The sequence below is a fragment of the Lucilia sericata genome, unplaced genomic scaffold (genome assembly GCF_015586225.1).
Source record: "Lucilia sericata isolate MDLA Ls3-8-SP2 unplaced genomic scaffold, ASM1558622v1 Contig000366F_arrow, whole genome shotgun sequence".
In the NCBI taxonomy this organism is placed as follows: domain Eukaryota; kingdom Metazoa; phylum Arthropoda; class Insecta; order Diptera; family Calliphoridae; genus Lucilia; species Lucilia sericata.
The window spans coordinates 225,001-244,259 of NW_023994385.1; the positions used below are offsets into that span (position 1 = coordinate 225,001).

At 32.2% G+C, this 19,259-nt stretch overlaps 2 protein-coding genes and 1 pseudogene across 2 annotated transcripts; all 3 read left to right on the plus strand.

Annotated features, from left to right (window-relative positions):
- Nucleotides 1-3: 3 nt before the first annotated feature.
- LOC119604145 (fatty acid hydroxylase domain-containing protein 2) lies at nucleotides 4-9,046 on the plus strand. Its single transcript, XM_037956617.1, is given in 11 exon segments — nucleotides 4-466; nucleotides 656-1,311; nucleotides 4,306-4,379; nucleotides 7,720-7,845; nucleotides 7,848-7,894; nucleotides 7,956-8,151; nucleotides 8,154-8,237; nucleotides 8,240-8,408; nucleotides 8,463-8,473; nucleotides 8,476-8,523; nucleotides 8,526-9,046. Coding segments are annotated over 10 exon segments (1,083 nt in total). The 5' UTR covers nucleotides 4-466; nucleotides 656-1,069; the 3' UTR covers nucleotides 8,612-9,046.
- A 3,623-nt stretch (nucleotides 9,047-12,669) lies between these two features.
- Nucleotides 12,670-13,803, plus strand: LOC119604151 (annotated as a pseudogene).
- A 2,305-nt stretch (nucleotides 13,804-16,108) lies between these two features.
- Nucleotides 16,109-17,111, plus strand: LOC119604153 (fatty acid hydroxylase domain-containing protein 2-like). The gene is made up of 4 exons (XM_037956625.1): nucleotides 16,109-16,210; nucleotides 16,273-16,448; nucleotides 16,514-16,972; nucleotides 17,040-17,111. The coding sequence occupies exons 1-3, from the start codon at nucleotides 16,114-16,116 to the stop codon at nucleotides 16,772-16,774; spliced, it is 534 nt and encodes a 177-aa protein (XP_037812553.1). The 5' UTR covers nucleotides 16,109-16,113; the 3' UTR covers nucleotides 16,775-16,972; nucleotides 17,040-17,111.
- The last annotated feature ends 2,148 nt before the right edge of the window (nucleotides 17,112-19,259 follow it).

Below are 19,259 nucleotides of genomic sequence, written 5' to 3' on the forward strand. Positions count from 1 at the left end.
GTCTTCATACCCCCCACAAAGAGAAAAATGAAAAGTTTGTAACGCGGTAACGCCAAGAAAGTAAACAAAATGGATATTAAACGAGTTATTAAATAAACGGGATACGCAATCAAATAAAGTTACGTCGGCGAAAAGTATTGAAAAATATTAAATATTTTGTATTTTAAACTTAAGAAAAGAAAAAAACTTAAAAACGTACTAAAAATACAAAATTATTGATTAGTTAACTAAATAATAAAGAAAAATATACAAAAAGACCCATTAAACTAAGAAAAAAATCAATAAAATTGCAAAAATTTAATAAGAAAATAGAAAAAACAAATAAAATACAATTATACAATTAAACAAAATTAGTTCTAGAACTCATTAATCAAAATCTTTTAAAACAAGTAAAAGTTAAGTTAAACATTTTTATTACTAAATTATAGTGTTGAAAAATTTAAATCGAACTTCATTAAATGTCAAGGTCAGTCAACAACTTTAAAAGGATGATTTTTAACTACACTAAGACACAACAACAGCAAAAACAACACATACACAAATACTCTTACAAAACAAACAACAGCAACATCTTTGTACTTCCTTTTTAATAGTTGTTACCCTTTTAACTCTCTGTTGGTGTTTTTATATTTATTTTTGTAATTTTTCCCTGTAGAGGTGTAGAATAGCAAAATATAACTAAAGTTAAGTAAAAATAAGCTGAAAACTAAAACAACAACAAAATGGCAAATCTTGCAAATAATACAAAAACAGCAACAACAACAATGACAAACGCCGGAGCAACAAATGCTTCTACAACAACAGCAGCGCAGCAAACAGCAGCACCGTTATCAACTTCATCGCTAACGTCACCGCTGAAAACGACAACAACAACGTCCTCAATGTTGTCCAAATCAAATACAGGCAATCTAGTTGCTAATGCATTTTTAATGGAAAATCTTAATAATATGCTACAACCTTCAACAACACTAATGCCAACACATCCACCACCACCCTATCATATTAATCCCCATTCTCTAGCTCCTGCAGCTGCTAAGGATTCCACCAAAAATCCTCTTTGCCTATTTATATGCAACACAATAATTTTGTAGAAACCACAACAAAAACCAACAACATGTCCGAAAAATTATTAAATGATAAAAATAGATCACCTCCGTCACCACCCACTCTATCACCGCTCGATACTGGAGCTTTTGGACCGGCATTGAATGAACCCCAAAAACCCCGTTGGTTGTCATCGCTACACAGTGTTATTTTTATTATAACTTGTGCTTTGGCCGTCTTTATTGTTTTTCGTAATGTCCTTACTTGGTAAGTAGTTTTTGATAGAATTTATAAATAAACCAAAACAAAAACTTTTTTACGAGTTCACTTACACCTAAAGCCAGTGGGAGGGTGTTATTTAAGGGAATTGTTATAAATACTAACAGTATCAAAATTTAAGTCATTATAAGGGAAATAAATACTTTGACAAGAAAGGGAAACTCAATTTTAAAACCTCCTTCTTCAAATAATCGAATAATTATAAATTTCACCTTTGTGGAAGTTTGTTGTCATTACTAGTTTGTCATTTTTCCCAATAAATTATTTCACCCTATAATACATATATTGTGCATATATGTATGTTATATATTATATTATGGATCCTTTCATATACATATAGCGGAGGCGGTTTAGCTGGTCGGCGTCTTAAATGGAAATCAATTTTCTGAAAGACCATCTACAATAGGACTAGACTATAGACTAGACTATAGACTAGACTACTAGACTAGGACTACTAGACGAGGACTATAGACTAGTCTTATCGGCACTTAGACTAGAATCGACTACGTAGACTAGACTATAGGACTAGACTTATAGACTAGACTATAGGGACCTGACTATAGACTAGACTTATTATAGACTAGACTATAGACTAGACTTATAGACTAGGACTCATAGCCCTACTAGACTATAGCCTCGACTAGACTATAGAACTAGGACTCATACGACTAGACTATAGACTATCGACCGATAGACTAGCACCTCCATAGACCCCTAGACTATAGACTCGACTATAGGACTCGACTATAGACTAGACTATAGATTAGACTATTAGACTAGGACTATAGACTAGACTATAGACTAGACTATAGACTAGACAATAGACTAGACTATAGACTAGACTATAGACTAGACTATAGACTAGACTATAGACTAGACAATACACTAGACTATAGACTAGACTATAGACTAGACTAGACTATAGACTAGACTATAGACTAGACTATAGACTAGACTATAGACTAGACTATAGACTAGACTATAGAATAGACTATATACTAGAACAGATAGAGCTATACTATACTAGAACAGATAGAGCTAGAGGTCTAACATTTGTAGAAAAGTATTGGTTCATATTGCCTTATATAAGCTATTTTTTATATATCTTGAGTATCCTACAGATAGACTACAGACTAGTCTATAGACTAGACTATAGACTAGACTATAGACTAGACTATAGACTAGACTATAGACTAGACTATAGACTAGACTATAGACTAGACTATAGACTAGACTATAGACTAGACTATAGACTAGACTATAGACTAGACTATAGACTAGACTATAGACTAGACTATAGACTAGACTATAGACTAGACTATAGACTAGACTATAGACTAGACTATAGACTAGACTATAGACTAGACTATAGACTAGACTATAGACTAGACTATAGACTAGACTATAGACTAGACTATAGACTAGACTATAGACTAGACTATAGACTAGACTATAGACTAGACTATAGACTAGACTATAGACTAGACTATAGACTAGACTATAGACTAGACTATAGACTAGACTATAGACTAGACTATAGACTAGACTATAGACTAGACTATAGACTAGACTATAGACTAGACTATAGACTAGACTATAGACTAGACTATAGACTAGACTATAGACTAGACTATAGACTAGACTATAGACTAGACTATAGACTAGACTATAGACTAGACTATAGACTAGACTATAGACTATAGACTAGACTATAGACTATAGACTAGACTATAGACTAGACTAGACTAGACTATAGACTAGACTATAGCCTAGACTATAGACTAGACTATAGACTAGACTATAGACTAGACTATAGACTAGACTATAGACTAGACTAGACTAGACTATAGACTAGACTATAGACTAGACTATAGACTAGACTATAGACTAGACTATAGACTAGACTATAGACTAGACTATAGACTAGACTATAGACTAGACTATAGACTAGACTATAGACTAGACTATAGACTAGACTATAGACTAGACTATAGACTAGACTATAGACTAGACTATAGACTAGACTATAGACTAGACTATAGACTAGACTATAGACTAGACTATAGACTAGACTATAGACTAGACTATAGACTAGACTATAGACTAGATATAGACTAGACTATAGACTAGATTATAGACGACTATAGACTAGACTATAGACTAGACTATAGACTAGACTATAGACTAGACTATAGGCTAGACTATAGACTAGACTATAGACTAGACTATAGACTAGACTATAGACTAGACTATAGACTAGACTTTAGGTTAGACTATAGACTAGACTATAGACTAGACTATTGAGTAGACTAGACTTTAGACTAGTCTTTAGACTAGACTTTAGACTAGACTTTAGACTAGACTACAGATTAGACTATAGATTAGACTATAAACTACACTATAGATTGGACTATATACTAAACTATAGACTATAGACTAGACTATATACTAGAACAGATAGAGCTAGAGGTCTAACATTTTGCGAAAAATATTCTATTGCAGCTTAGTATTGGTATATCTTGAGTATCCTATATTGTTTTCACTCAATTGTTATAACTCAAATATTAATATTAACTCAAACTCACAAAATTACTGATATTTTACAACTGTATCTAGATACATTTAAATTTATACAAAACCATTGTTTACAAATGAGCAAAAGTGAAAGATTTTTTTGAATCTCAAAACTACGAAAACGAACATGCTTTTTTATAATATAAACAGGTCGTTTTCATTCTCTCTGATCATACACAGGTACATACATACATATGTATGTAGTATATACCCATGGAAACGAGAAATGATTTTATGACGCAGTTCAGTCACTTTTAAACGATCTACATGAATGGAACTTAAATTGAAAAAAGTTCTCGTGCATAAATAATAGCAAAAATAATAAATAAAAATAATTTAAATTAAAAAAAATAAAATTTAAAAATAATACATGGAAAAGCTAACCGATTTTCCTTTACTACCCACCAGGCATTTACAAAGTTTCTGGGGAGCCTCTGGAGATTTTTGGCAGGCACAATGGGATAAATTTATTGATATAACAGGTAAGTAAATTTTTTACCTTTTTAAAAGTATTAATTATAATATTACTTTTTTATTTTTATAAACTTATTAGTAAAACTAACAAATAACAAAATAATTATAAACAAACATTAACACTAAAGTGCTAAATCATATACTGTAACAAGTATTTTAGACTTTCTAGTAAAACTATCAAATGTTCTTTCACTCGTTAATGTACTTAAATATCATTGTGACTTTTTTATCTTTTACTGTTTTTGTTTTGAAATTGCACAACAATAATAACAAAGAAATTTGATCACTTTTACTTGGTGCCAGCCATTGTTTACTTATTCAACTCACAACAAAAATAGCAACAAATGAGCGAAATGATAATCATTATCATACAAATAAGAGGCATACATACACCCTCTATCTCTTGAAACCCCCACCCTCCCACTAATTTGCAATATCAATTATTTGGCAGACAATTATTGTTTACATTTTTCTAATGATAATAATTGTAATCAAATGATTCTACTCTCTTTATATGTTTCTCTCTTGTTATTAGCTGCTAATTTTTAAGTTGAATAAACTACGACAAGTTCGTTTATGTGTGGGTTCATTTGGACCGATTACTTATTAAGTTGGTTTTTATTCAAAACTATATAACGGAACAATTTATTTTGTTTTTCAATGACATACATATTGTTTTCCTATTTTGGGGCCTATTTCGGACAAAAAGTTTATTCTAATTTTCCTGATCCAATACCAAACATTTCTGATCGATATTTTTGAACTAGTTAGTAATTATTTTGTCTATTAAAAATCTCTCCGTATTGGGCCATACTATAGATACAATCAATTTATTTTATCAGTTCTATTCTGGTTTAGTTCAATAGTTCTGTTCTAGTTATATTCTGATTCAGTTATGTTCTTATTCTGTTCTGATTATGTCCTTGATCTGTTTTTATTCGGTTCTAGTTCTGTTTTTATTCGGTTCTAGTTCAGTTCTAGTTCAGTTCTAGTTCAGTTCTAGTTCAGTTCTAGTTCAGTTCTAGTTCAGTTCTAGTTCAGTTCTAGTTCAGTTCTAGTTCAGTTCTAGTTCAGTTCTAGTTCAGTTCTAGTTCAGTTCTAGTTCAGTTCTAGTTCAGTTCTAGTTCAGTTCTAGTTCAGTTCTAGTTCAGTTCTAGTTCAGTTCTAGTTCAGTTCTAGTTCAGTTCTAGTTCAGTTCTAGTTCAGTTCTAGTTCAGTTCTAGTTCTAGTTCAGTTCTAGTTCTTTAGTTCAGTTTCAGTTCTAGTTCAGTTCTAGTTCAGTTCTAGTTCAGTTCTAGTTCAGTTCTAGTTCAGTTCTAGTTCAGTTCTAGTTCAGTTCTAGTTCAGTTCTAGTTCAGTTCTAGTTCAGTTCTAGTTCAGTTCTAGTTCAGTTCTAGTTCAGTTCTAGTTCAGTTCTAGTTCAGTTCTAGTTCAGTTCTAGTTCAGTTCTAGTTCAGTTCTAGTTCAGTTCTAGTTCAGTTCTAGTTCAGTTCTAGTTCAGTTCTAGTTCAGTTCTAGTTCAGTTCTAGTTCAGTTCTAGTTCAGTTCTAGTTCAGTTCTAGTTCAGTTCTAGTTCAGTTCTAGTTCAGTTCTAGTTCAGTTCTAGTTCAGTTCTAGTTCAGTTCTAGTTCAGATTCTAGTTCAGTTCTAGTTCAGTTCTAGTTCAGTTCTAGTTCAGTTCTAGTTCAGTTCTAGTTCAGTTCTAGTTCAGTTCTAGTTCAGTTCTAGTTCAGTTCTAGTTCAGTTCTAGTTCAGTTCTAGTTCAGTTCTAGTTCAGTTCTAATTCAGTTCTAGTTCAGTTCTAGTTCAGTTCTAGTTCAGTTCTAGTTCAGTTCTAGTTCAGTTCTAGTTCAGTTCTAGTTTAGTTCTAGTTCAGTTCTAGTTCAGTTCTAGTTCAGTTCTAGTTCAGTTCTAGTTCAGTTCTAGTTCAGTTCTAGTTCAGTTCTAGTTCAGTTCTAGTTCAGTTCTAGTTCAGTTCTAGTTCAGTTCTAGTTCAGTTCTAGTTCAGTTCTAGTTCAGTTCTAGTTCAGTTCTAGTTCAGTTCTAGTTCAGTTTGTTCTAGTTCAGTTCTAGTTCAGTTCTAGTTCAGTTCTAGTTCAGTTCTAGTTCAGTTCTAGTTCAGTTCTAGTTCAGTTCTAGTTCAGTTCTAGTTCAGTTCTAGTTCTGTTCTAGTTCAGTTCTAGTTCAGTTCTAGTTCAGTTCTAGTTCAGTTCTAGTTCAGTTCTAGTTCAGTTCTAGTTCAGTTCTAGTTCAGTTCTAGTTCAGTTCTAGCTCAGTTCTAGTTCAGTTCTAGTTCAGTTCTAGTTCAGTTCTAGTTCAGTTCTAGTTCAGTTCTAGTTCAGTTCTAGTTTAGTTCTAGTTCAGTTCTAGTTCAGTTCTAGTTCAGTTCTAGTTCAGTTCTAGTTCAGTTCTAGTTCAGTTCTAGTTCAGTTCTAGTTCAGTTCTAGTTCAGTTCTAGTTCAGTTCTAGTTTAGTTCTAGTTCAGTTTTAGTTCAGTTCTAGTTCAGTTCTAGCTAAGTTCTATTTCAGTTCTATTTCAGTTCTAGTTCAGTTCTAGTTCAGTTCTAGTTCAGTTCTAGTTCAGTTCTAGTTCAGTTCTAGTTCAGTTCTAGTTCAGTTCTAGTTCAGTTCTAGTTCAGTTCTAGTTCAGTTCTAGTTCAGTTCTAGTTCAGTTCTAGTTCAGTTCTAGTTTAGTTCTAGTTCAGTTCTAGTTCAGTTCTAGTTCAGTTCTAGTTCAGTTCTAGTTCAGTTCTGGTTCAGTTCTAGTTCAGTTCTAGTTCAGTTCAGTTCAGTTCTAGTTCAGTTCTAGTTCAGTTCTAGTTCAGTTCTAGTTTAGTTCTAGTTCAGTTCTAGTTCAGTTCTAGTTCAGTTCTAGCTCAGTTTAGTTCAGTTCTAGTTCAGTTCTAGTTCAGTTCTAGTTCAGTTCTAGTTCAGTTCTAGTTCAGTTCTAGTTCAGTTCTAGTTCAGTTCTAGTTCAGTTCTAGTTCAGTTCTAGTTCAGTTCTAGTTCAGTTCTAGTTCAGTTCTAGTTCAGTTCTAGTTCAGTTCTAGTTCAGTTCTAGTTCAGTTCTAGTTCAGTTCTAGTTCAGTTCTAGTTCAGTTCTAGTTCAGTTCTAGTTCAGTTCTAGTTCAGTTCTAGTTCAGTTCTAGTTCAGTTCTAGTTCAGTTCTAGTTCAGTTCTAGTTCAGTTCTAGTTCAGTTCTAGTTCAGTTCTAATTCAGTTCTAGTTCAATTCTAGTTCAGTTTAGTTCAGTTCTAGTTCTGGTGCTGTTCTTACCTATAGAATATAAACTTTAGATATACTATTAAATATAGCTAAATAAACAAATTTAACTTTAAACTCTTCCAGGCGATGATCCTTTGGTCTTTTGGGTAATTGGCACTAATATCTTTACTATGCTTGTATACTGGCTGGTGGGTGGTATCTACACTTTTATGGATCTAACTAATCGACCAGCATTTTTACGTAAATATAAAAACAACCGGGTACAAATGAACCAGTAGAAAGAGCACGTCTACTAAAAGTAAATTTCACATTCTTCCTCAAACTGAAAATCTATTTCAATAAACTTTTGTACATTTTAGGTAATCTCGAAAGTAATTAGCAATCAAATTTTCATCGGTGTACCCATATCATTTCTCTCCTATAAATTGATGAAATTACGAGGTCTAAGTTCAATACGAGAATTGCCGACATTTCATTGGGTGTGTGTCGAATTGACTGTGTGTATTTTAATGGAAGAATTGGGATTCTATTACTCACATCGTTTGCTGCACAATAAAAAATTTATAAATTTATACACAAACAACATCATGAGTGGACTGCTCCGATTGCTGTCACCGCTTTGTATTGTCATCCCATTGAACATATTTTAGTAATTTATTTCCACCATTTTTGGGAGTTTTCCTAATGGGCAGTCATGTGGCGACCGCCTGGCTCTGGTTTGCCTTGGCCATACTCTCAACGTTAAATGCTCACTCGGGTTATCATTTGCCCTTCTTTCCAAGTCCAGAGGCCCATGATTTTCATCATTTGAAGTGAGTTTATTTCTTAGAAACAATTTAACAGTAATTTTCTAAATCTAATTATAGATTCAATAATTGTTTGGTGTCTTGGGTGTTTTGGATCGTCTGCATGGTACTGATACTTTATTCGAGCTACTAAATCCTATGCTCGTCATCTTATGATGTTAAGTTTTGTACCACCGCGAGATGCTTTTCCCGATTCCACTATGAAGTGAATAAATTACATGGAATGGAATAGGGTATTAAAGGATCCAATAAAATACAACCTTAATTTAAGAAAGGGTCGCAAAGAAAAGCTTTAAAATTTGTAATAATTACAGTTCTAAATAAAACATAAAATTTATTGTAGTAGTAATCAAAAGTTTTCTAGCAAGACTTTTTATAAATGCAAAATATTCACGAATGATTTTATCACAAAAAAGTTATATAAGATATACCAAAAAAGTGTAATTGTGTGTATTAGAAAATAGATAAGTATTTGATAGTTTTAATTTAATTGTATGTAGGTGTAATAATGATAAATAATAAAATAATATTTTATATGTAATTAGTATATACAAGGATAATAATAAATCATATTCATATTGTATGTACAAGTTATGAACACAAACAAAACGGAATATAAAATAAAATATTTTAATTTCTTATTATTTCTATTTTTGTTTGCTAAATTGCAGATTCTATATATTTTAATACTATTAGGTCAACAATAAAGTGGTGTATATTTTAATTATTGATAAAATAGTTCAGTTCTAGTTCAATTCTAGTCCAGTTCTAGTTCAGTTCTAGTTCAGTTCTAGTTCAGTTCTAGTTCAGTTCTAGTTCAGTTCTAGTTCAGTTCTAGTTCAGTTCTAGTCCAGTTCTAGTTCAGTTCTAGTTCAGTTCTAGTTCAGTTCTAGTTCAGTTCTAGTTCAGTTCCAGTTCAGTTCTAGTTCAGTTCTAGTTCAGTAGTTCAGTTCTAGTTCAGTTCTAGTTCAGTTCTAGTTCAGTTCTAGTTCAGTTCTAGTTCAGTTCTAGTTCAGTTCTAGTTTCAGTTCTAGTTCAGTTCTAGTTCAGTTCTAGTTCAGTTCTAGTTCAGTTCTAGTTCAGTTCTAGTTCAGTTCTAGTTCAGTTCTAGTTCAGTTCTAGTTCAGTTCTAGTTCAGTTCTAGTTCAGTTCTAGTTCAGTTCTAGTTCAGTTCTAGTTCAGTTCTAGTTCAGTTCTAGTTCAGTTCTAGTTCAGTTCTAGTTCAGTTCTAGTTCAGTTCTAGTTCAGTTCTAGTTCAGTTCTAGTTCAGTTCTAGTTCAGTTCTAGTTCAGTTCTAGTTCAGTTCTAGTTCAGTTCTAGTTCAGTTCTAGTTCAGTTCTAGTTCAGTTCTAGTTCAGTTCTAGTTCAGTTCTAGTTCAGTTCTAGTTCAGTTCTAGTTCAGTTCTAGTTCAGTTCTAGTTCAGTTCTAGTTCAGTTCTAGTTCAGTTCTAGTTCAGTTCTAGTTCAGTTCTAGTTCAGTTCTAGTTCAGTTCTAGTTCAGTTCTAGTTCAGTTCTAGTTCAGTTCTAGTTCAGTTCTAGTTCAGTTCTAGTTCAGTTCTAGTTCAGTTCTAGTTCAGTTCTAGTTCAGTTCTAGTTCAGTTCTAGTTCAGTTCTAGTTCAGTTCTAGTTCAGTTCTAGTTCAGTTCTAGTTCAGTTCTAGTTCAGTTCTAGTTCAGTTCTAGTTCAGTTCTAGTTCAGTTCTAGTTCAGTTCTAGTTCAGTTCTAGTTCAGTTCTAGTTCAGTTCTAGTTCAGTTCTAGTTCAGTTCTAGTTCAGTTCTAGTTCAGTTCTAGTTCAGTTCTAGTTCAGTTCTAGTTTAGTTCTAGTTCAGATCAAGTTCAGATCAAGTTCCGATCTAGTTCAGTTCTAGTTCAGTTCTAGTTCTAGTTCAGTTCTAGTTCAGTTCTAGTTCAGTTCTAGTTCAGTTCTAGTTCAGTTCTAGTTCAGTTCTAGTTCAGTTCTAGTTCAGTTCTAGTTCAGTTCTAGTTCAGTTCTAGTTCAGTTCTAGTTCAGTTCTAGTTCAGTTCTAGTTCAGTTCTAGTTCAGTTCTAGTTCAGTTCTAGTTCAGTTCTAGTTCAGTTCTAGTTCAGTTCTAGTTCAGTTCTAGTTCAGTTCTAGTTCAGTTCTAGTTCAGTTCTAGTTCAGTTCTAGTTCAGTTCTAGTTCAGTTCTAGTTCAGTTCTAGTTCAGTTCTAGTTCAGTTCTAGTTCAGTTCTAGTTCAGTTCTAGTTCAGTTCTAGTTCAGTTCTAGTTCAGTTCTAGTTCAGTTCTAGTTCAGTTCTAGTTCAGTTCTAGTTCAGTTCTAGTTCAGTTCTAGTTCAGTTCTAGTTCAGTTCTAGTTCAGTTCTAGTTCAGTTCTAGTTCAGTTCTAGTTCAGTTCTAGTTCAGTTCAGTTCAGTTCAAGTTCAGTTCTAGTTCAGTTCTAATTCAGTTCTAGTTCAGTTCTAGTTCAGTTCAGTTCTAGTTCAGTTCAGTTCTAGTTCAGTTCAGTTCAGTTCAGTTCTAGTTCAGTTCAGTTCTAGTTCAGTTCAGTTCTAGATCAGTTCAGTTCTAGTTCAGTTCTAGTTCAGTTCTAGTTCAGTTCTAGTTCAGTTCTAGTTCAGTTCTAGTTCAGTTCTAGTTCAGTTCTAGTTCAGTTCTAGTTCAGTTCTAGTTCAGTTCTAGTTCAGTTCTAGTTCAGTTCTAGTTCAGTTCTAGTTCTAGTTCAGTTCTAGTTCAGTTCTAGTTCAGTTCTAGTTCAGTTCTAGTTCAGTTCTAGTTCAGTTCTAGTTCAGTTCTAGTTCAGTTCTAGTTCAGTTCTAGTTCAGTTCTAGTTCAGTTCTAGTTCAGTTCTAGTTCAGTTCTAGTTCAGTTCTAGTTCAGTTCTAGTTCAGTTCTAGTTCAGTTCTAGTTCAGTTCTAATTCAGTTCTAGTTCATTTCTAGTTCAGTTCCAGTTCAGTTCTAGTTCAGTTCTAGTTCAGTTCTAGTTCAGTTCTAGTTCAGTTCTAGTTCAGTTCTAGTTCAGTTCTAGTTCAGTTCTAGTTCAGTTCTAGTTCAGTTCTAGTTCAGTTCTAGTTCAGTTCTAGTTCAGTTCTAGTTCAGTTCTAGTTCTGTTCTAATTCTATTCTAGTTTGTTCTAGTTCTGTTCTAGTTCTGTTCTAGTTCTGTTCTAGTTCTGTTCTAGTTCTGTTCTAGTTCTGTTCTAGTTCTGTTCTAGTTCTGTTCTAGTTCTGTTCTAGTTCTGTTCTAGTTCTGTTCTAGTTCTGTTCTAGTTCTGTTCTAATTCTGTTCTAGTTCTGTTCTAGTTCTGTTCTAGTTCTGTTCAAGTTCTGTTCTAGTTTTAGTTTTGTTCTAATTCTGTTCTATTTCTGGTTGTGGTCTGTTCTGGTTTCTAATCCGCTTCTGTTCGAGTTATGTTTCTAGTTCAGTTCTAGTTCAGTTCAGTTCAGTTCTAATTCAGTTCTAGTTCATTTCTAGTTCAGTTTCCAGTTCAGTTCTAGTTCAGTTCTAGTTCAGTTCTAGTTCAGTTCTAGTTCAGTTCTAGTTCAGTTTCTAGTTCAGTTCTAGTTCAGTTCTAGTTCAGTTCTAGTTCTGTTTTAATTCTATGTTACTGTTCTAGTTTTCGTTCTAGTTCTGTCTAGTTCTGTTCTAGTTCTGTTCTAGTTCTGTTCTAGTTCTGTTCTAGTTCTGTTCTAGTTCTGTTCTAGTGCTGTTCTAGTTCTGTTCTAGTTCTGTTCTAGTTCTGTTCTAGTTCTGTTCTAGTTCTGTTCTAGTTCTGTTCTAGTTCTGTTCTAGTTCTGTTCTAGTTCTGTTCTAGTTCTGTTCTAGTTCTGTTCTAGTTCTGTTCTAGTTCTGTTCTAGTTCTGTTCTAGTTCTGTTCTAGTTCTGTTTAGTTCTGTTCTAATTCTGTTCTAGTTCTGTTCTAGTTCTGTTCTAGTTCTGTTCAAGTTCTGTTCTAGTTTTAGTTTTGTTCTAGTTCTGTTCTATTTCTGGTTGTGTTCTGTTCTGGTTCTAATCCGCTTCTGTTCGAGTTATGTTTTGTTTTTTTTCTGACAATGACTTTTTTTATTTAAGTAAATTTATATATCGGTGTTAAAAAATATGCCCAAATTTTAATATAAAATTGATAAACCAATGACTACTTTGGACTATATTGATAACCACTAGTGGTTTTTTGATAAAGAAATAAATAACAAATGTTATCAATATTGCATTTAAATGACCAAACACTTTTTTTGCAGTTTTAAAACAATTTTAAAAATATCAAAAAAAAAATACAAGAAAAAGATTTTAGTTTTGATTAAATCGTGTGATTAACATGGACACCGAAACTATTTTGAAGGAAATAAAGACCTATTATTATAAAGTGGGCATTATAGCAGATTCCAAATGGAATGATTTCTTAAATTTAGTCGGTAAATTTTGCAAACTATAATAAAAAACGTGACACAAATATTAAAAATTCAATATATGGAAATTTCAGGTGATGATCCTCAAACAGTGTGGGTTTTTGGCACTACTTTGGTTTTCATTTTGGTGTATTGGTTAAATGCTAGTTGGTATACATTTATGGACTTGACAAATAGACCGAAATTTTTAAGAAAATATAAAATACAACCGGGAAAAAATGAGCCTGTCGATAACAAGAAATTAATACCGGTAGGATACTACTAATAAACTTTATAAGCGGAAAATTATGTAAAATTTTGATTTTTTTCAGGCCATTTTAAATGTGTTAATGAATCAACTTTAGTCGGTATACCCATGTATTTTATACTATATCATTGTTTGTTCAAAATACGCTGCACTACACCCTTACGGGTATTACCTTCATTAGACAAAATTTTATGGATATTGTTGTGGTTTCTTTGCTGGAGGAATTCTATTTTTATTATATACATCGTGCGATGCATCATAAATCGATTATAAATATGTCCATAAGAAACATCATGAATGGACGGCTCCTATTGCTGCCATTACATTTTATTGTCATCCTTTGGAACATATTTTTTTGAATTTGATTCCAGTCTCCACTTCATTTGCTTTAATGCGTTCACATGTTTTTACCGTCTGGTTGTTTTTAACTTTGGCCATTCTTAATTCAATGGCTGATCATTGTGGATATTCGTTTCCGAATTCGGGTGCTTCGATACGTTATCATGATTATCACCATTCCAAGTAAGTTTTTGAATTCTAGTTATTAATTTAAGATAAATAAATTCATAACAATTTATTGCAGACAATTTTTCATACAAATTCGATAAATTGTTATGAATATGTTTTTTTTCGAAATCGAATTATAGTTTTTTTTTTCATATTTTTATTTTAATATTTTAGATTTAATTGTTAATTATGGAATGTTTGGCTGGTTAGATAAATTACATGGTACTTACAAGGAAACCAAAGTGGTGGAGAATGAATACACAAAATTTAACACAAAAACTGAAAAGAGTTTCCAATCTGGGAATAACAATAAAGTGAAATAAATACTTTGAAAATTTTCGCAAAAGCCTTTTAAATTTAAAGCTATCTGATACGCCACCTATCAGACAAATTTAATACTTTACAAGATCATTCCTCAAGACATTCCTCATTCGAGATTTAAAAAGTTTAATGGAGAATTGGGCATGCTCTGCCCAATTTCCTTACTATATTCCTACCATAGTCATAGTCTAGTCTATAGATTATAGACTAGACTATAGACTAGAATATCTACTAGACTATAGACTAGACTATAGACTAGACTATAGACTAGACTATAGATTAGAATATAGACTACACTATAGACTAGACTACAGACTAGACTATAGACTAGACTATACACAGACTAGACTATACACTAGACTATAGACTAGACTATAGACTAAACTATAGACTAGACTATAGACTAGACTATAGACTAGACTATAGACTAGACTATAGACTAGACTATAGACTAGACTATAGACTAGACTATAGACTAGACTATAGACTAGACTATAGACTAGACTATAGACTAGACTATAGACTAGACTATAGACTAGACTATAGACTAGACTATAGACTAGACTATAGACTAGACTATAGACTAGACTATATACTAGACTTTAGACTAGACTTTATAGTCCAGTCTATAGACTATAGACTACACTATAGACTACACTATAGACTACACTATAGACTACACTATAGACTAGACTAGACTACAGACTAGACTTTAGACTAGACTATAGACTAGGCTAGATTAGGCTAGACTAGTCTATAGTCTAGTATATAATCTAGTCCATAGTCTAATCTGTATTCTAGTCTATATTCTAATCTATAGTCTAGTCTATAGTCTAGTCTATAGTCTAGTCTATAGTCTAGTCTATAGTCTAGTCTGTAGTCTAGTCTATAGTCTAGTCTATAGTCTAGTCTATAGTTTAGTCTATAGTTTAGTCTATAGTCTATAGACTGGACTATAAACAATAGTCTAGTCTATAGTTAGTCAATAGTCTATAGACTGGACTATAGACTAGACTAAACTATAGACTAGTCTGTAGACTAGACTATATACTAGACTATAGATAAGACTATAACCTAGACTATAGACTAGACTATAGACTAGACTAGACTAGTCTATAGTCTAGTATATAATATATTCCATAGTCTAGTCTGTAGTCTAGTTTACATTCTAATCTATAGTCTAGTCTATAGTCTAGACTGTAGTCTAGTCTAGTCTATTCTATAGTCTAGTCTATAGCGTAGTCTATAGTCAATATACTGGACTATAAACAATAGTCTAGTCTATAGTTTAGTCAATAGTCTATAGACTAGACTATAGACTAGACTATAGACTAGACTATAGACTAGACTATAGACTAGACTATAGACTAGACTATAGACTATACTATAGACTAGACTATAGACTAGACTATAGACTAGACTATAGACTAGACTATAGACTAGACTATAGACTAGACTATAGACTAGACTATAGACTAGACTATAGACTAGACTGTCGACTCGACTATAGACTAGACTATAGACTAGACTATAGACTAGACTATAGACTAGACTATAGACTAGACTATAGACTAGACTATAGACTAGACTATAGACTAGACTATAGGCTAGACTAAACTATAGACTTGACTACTTTTTACTTTAGACTACACTATAAACTACACTATAGACTAAACTTTAAACTAGACTAGAATCACGATAAATCACGTGTTGATTACATTTACTCGTTGTAATTTTGTAGCTTAGTGTTGTCTATTAGCTGGTGGTGCACAACGTCAAAAACAGCACGTTTTTCCTAATAACTTGCTCTTGTAATCTCATACATTTAAACATAAATTAATTAAATTACTTCCTTAAGTTAAAACGAATTACATGAACTCTATCTTGAAGCTAATTAATTATAGGATCTCAGGATTGGCCAATTAAAGGATGATTGGCGTCATTTTGTTAAGTAAAAGAAATTTCTCAAACAAAAATATGAATAATATAATGTGCGAGAAATTAGCAGAATTTGGATCATCTAATTAGAAATTTTTCAAAGAGGTTTTATTACTTAGTAGCTAGATGATATTGTAACAAGTCGACATAAAAAGCTAGTAGCTTCAACAAATTAATTTCAACAATTAATATAACACATATTTAAGAGCAGTTTGAAATATTTAAATTAATTAATATTTTGCATATTAAACTACAGCTTGAAAGTGGAATGCAATATGGATTATTAAATAGTAATATATCGAACACACAAATGGAAACAACAAATTTAACCACATATTACCAAGATTCCTGGATTACATGGGGAGCTAAAACACAAATGGCCTGGAATAAACTATTGGATTTAACAAGTAAGTTTTAATAAATAAATTAAATCTACTACAACAATACACAAATTTTGTTTGCATTAAAGCTGACGATCCAAGGATACTATGGAATATTGGTAGTACATTAGTGGTATTGGTTTTTTATTGGAGTTATGCAACTGTTTTTACCTTTATCGATATTACAAATAAACCATGTTGGATTTATAAATATAAAATCCAGCCGGGACAAAATGAACCAGTGGATAAGAGAAAATTATGGAAGGTAAATTTTATAAGTTTTTACTCTGTAAATTTCACGATTTTATATAAAATTCTTAAATTCTACAGGCCATTAAACAAATCCTATTCAATCAATTAGTTGTCACATTTCTTGGCCTCCAAATAGGAAATTTACTTTGTTTTCAATACAAAACAATTGACTCCATACGTCAATTGCCGTCAATGAAAACATTTCTTATCGATTTGGCTTTAATGGCTGTCTTACAGGAGATTATATTCTATTACGGACATCGTTTGCTACATCATCGTTTGATTTATAAATATTTCATAAAAAACATCATGAATGGAATGCTCCCATTGCGGTTGTAACTTTCTATTGTCATCCTGTGGAATATTGTATAAGTAATTTGGGACCAATAGCTTTAATATCAGCTATTGTCAATACACATGTTGTGATTGCCTGGTTCTTTACGATTTTGGCCATTTTTATTTCAATGACTGTTCATTCGGGGTTTTATTTGCCTTTATAGGTGATTCGGTGATGTTTCATGACTATCATCATTCAAAGTAAGTGGGATATTGTAGGTTTATATATTTTAAAGTAAGACTTACCATCTTTATTTGCTGTTCTTAGATTCAATTACAATTTTGGTGCCTTTGGATGGCTGGATAAATTACATGGTACCTATAGAGAGACGAATTTAAGAAGCATTAAAGTAAAAATAAAAATAAATTAGAAATAATAAATAGCATTTAATTATGAAAATTTCCAATTGGGTGTTTTTGTCCATAGTTTATTGTCGATTTGGGATGTACTAAAATGTTAAATTTTACACTTATTATACTTTGTTTTCATAATCTGAAGCGGTGTAATAATAAACTTAAGCATAAATAAAATAAACTTGAATTTAAGTCGTATTGCACATACCCTATAATAAAAGTATAAAAGAAAAACATACTAGACAATGTACAAGAATAGATTATACTATAGACTGGACTATAGACTAGACTATAGACTACACTATAGACTATACTACATACTACACTATAGACTAGACTATAGACTTGACTATAAACCAGACTATAGACTAGACTATAAAGTAGACTATAAAGTAGACTATAGACTAGACTATAGACTAGACTAGACTATAGACTAGACTAGACTATAGACTAGACTATAGACTAGACTATAGACTAGACTATAGACTAGACTATAGACTAGACTATAGACTAGACTATAGACTAGACTATAGACTAGACTATAGACTAGACTATAGACTGGACTATAGACTAGACTATAGACTAGACTATAGACTAGACTATAGACTAGACTATAGACTAGAATATAGACTAGACTATAGACTAGACTATAGACTAGACTATAGACTAGACTATAGACTAGACTATAGACTAGACTATAGACTAGACTATAGACTAGACTATAGACTAGACTATAGACTAGACTATAGACTAGACTATAGACTAGACTATAGACTAGACTATAGACTAGACTATACAAGACTATAGACTAGGCTATAGACTAGACTATAGACTAGACTATAGACTAGACTATAGACTAGACTATAGACTAGACTATAGACTAGACTATAGACTAGACTATAGACTAGACTATAGACAAAACTATAGACTAGACTATAGACTAGACTATAGACTAGACTATAAACTAGACTATAGACTAGACTATAGACTAGACTATAGACAAGACTATAGACTAGACTATAGACAAGACTATACTAGACTATAGACTAGACTATAGACTAGACTATAGACTAGACTATAGACTAGACTATAGACTAGACTATAGACTAGACTATAGACTAGACTATAGACTAGACTATAGACTAGACTATAGACTAGACTATAAACTAGACTATAGACTAGACTATAAACTAGACTATAGACTAGACTATAGACTAGACTATAGACTAGACTATAGACAAGACTATAGACTAGACTATAGACTAGACTATAGACTAGACTATAGACTAGACTATAGACTAGACTATAGACTAGACTATAGACTAGACTATAGACTGGACTATAGACTAGACTATAGACTAGACTATAGACTAGACTATAGACTAGACTATAGACTAGAATATAGACTAGACTATAGACTAGACTATAGACTAGACTATAGACTAGACTATAAACTAGACTATAGACTAGACTATAAACTAGACTATAGACTAGACTATAGACTAGACTATAGACTAGACTATAGACTAGACTATAGACTAGACTATAGACTAGACTATAGACTAGACTATAGACTAGACTAGACTATAGACTAGACTATAGACTATACTATAGACTAGACTATAGACTAGACTATAGACTAGACTATAGACTTGACTATAGACTAGACTATAGACTAGACTATAGACTAGACTATAGACTAGACTATAGACTAGACTATAGACTAGACTATAGACTAGACTATAGACTAGACTATAGACTAGACTATAGACTAGACTATAGACTAGACTATAGACTAGACTATAGACTAGACTATAGACTAGACTATAGACTAGACTATAGACTAGACTATAGACTGGACTATAGACTAGACTATAGACTAGACTATAGACTAGACTATAGACTAGACTATAGACTAGAATATAGACTAGACTATAGACTAGACTATAGACTAGACTATAGACTAGACTATAGACTAGACTAGACTAGACTATAGACTAGACTATAGACTAGACTATAAACTAGACTATAGACTAGACTATAACTAGACTATAGACTAGACTATAGACTAGACTATAGACTAGACTATAGACAAGACTATAGACTAGACTATAGACTAGACTATAGACTAGAC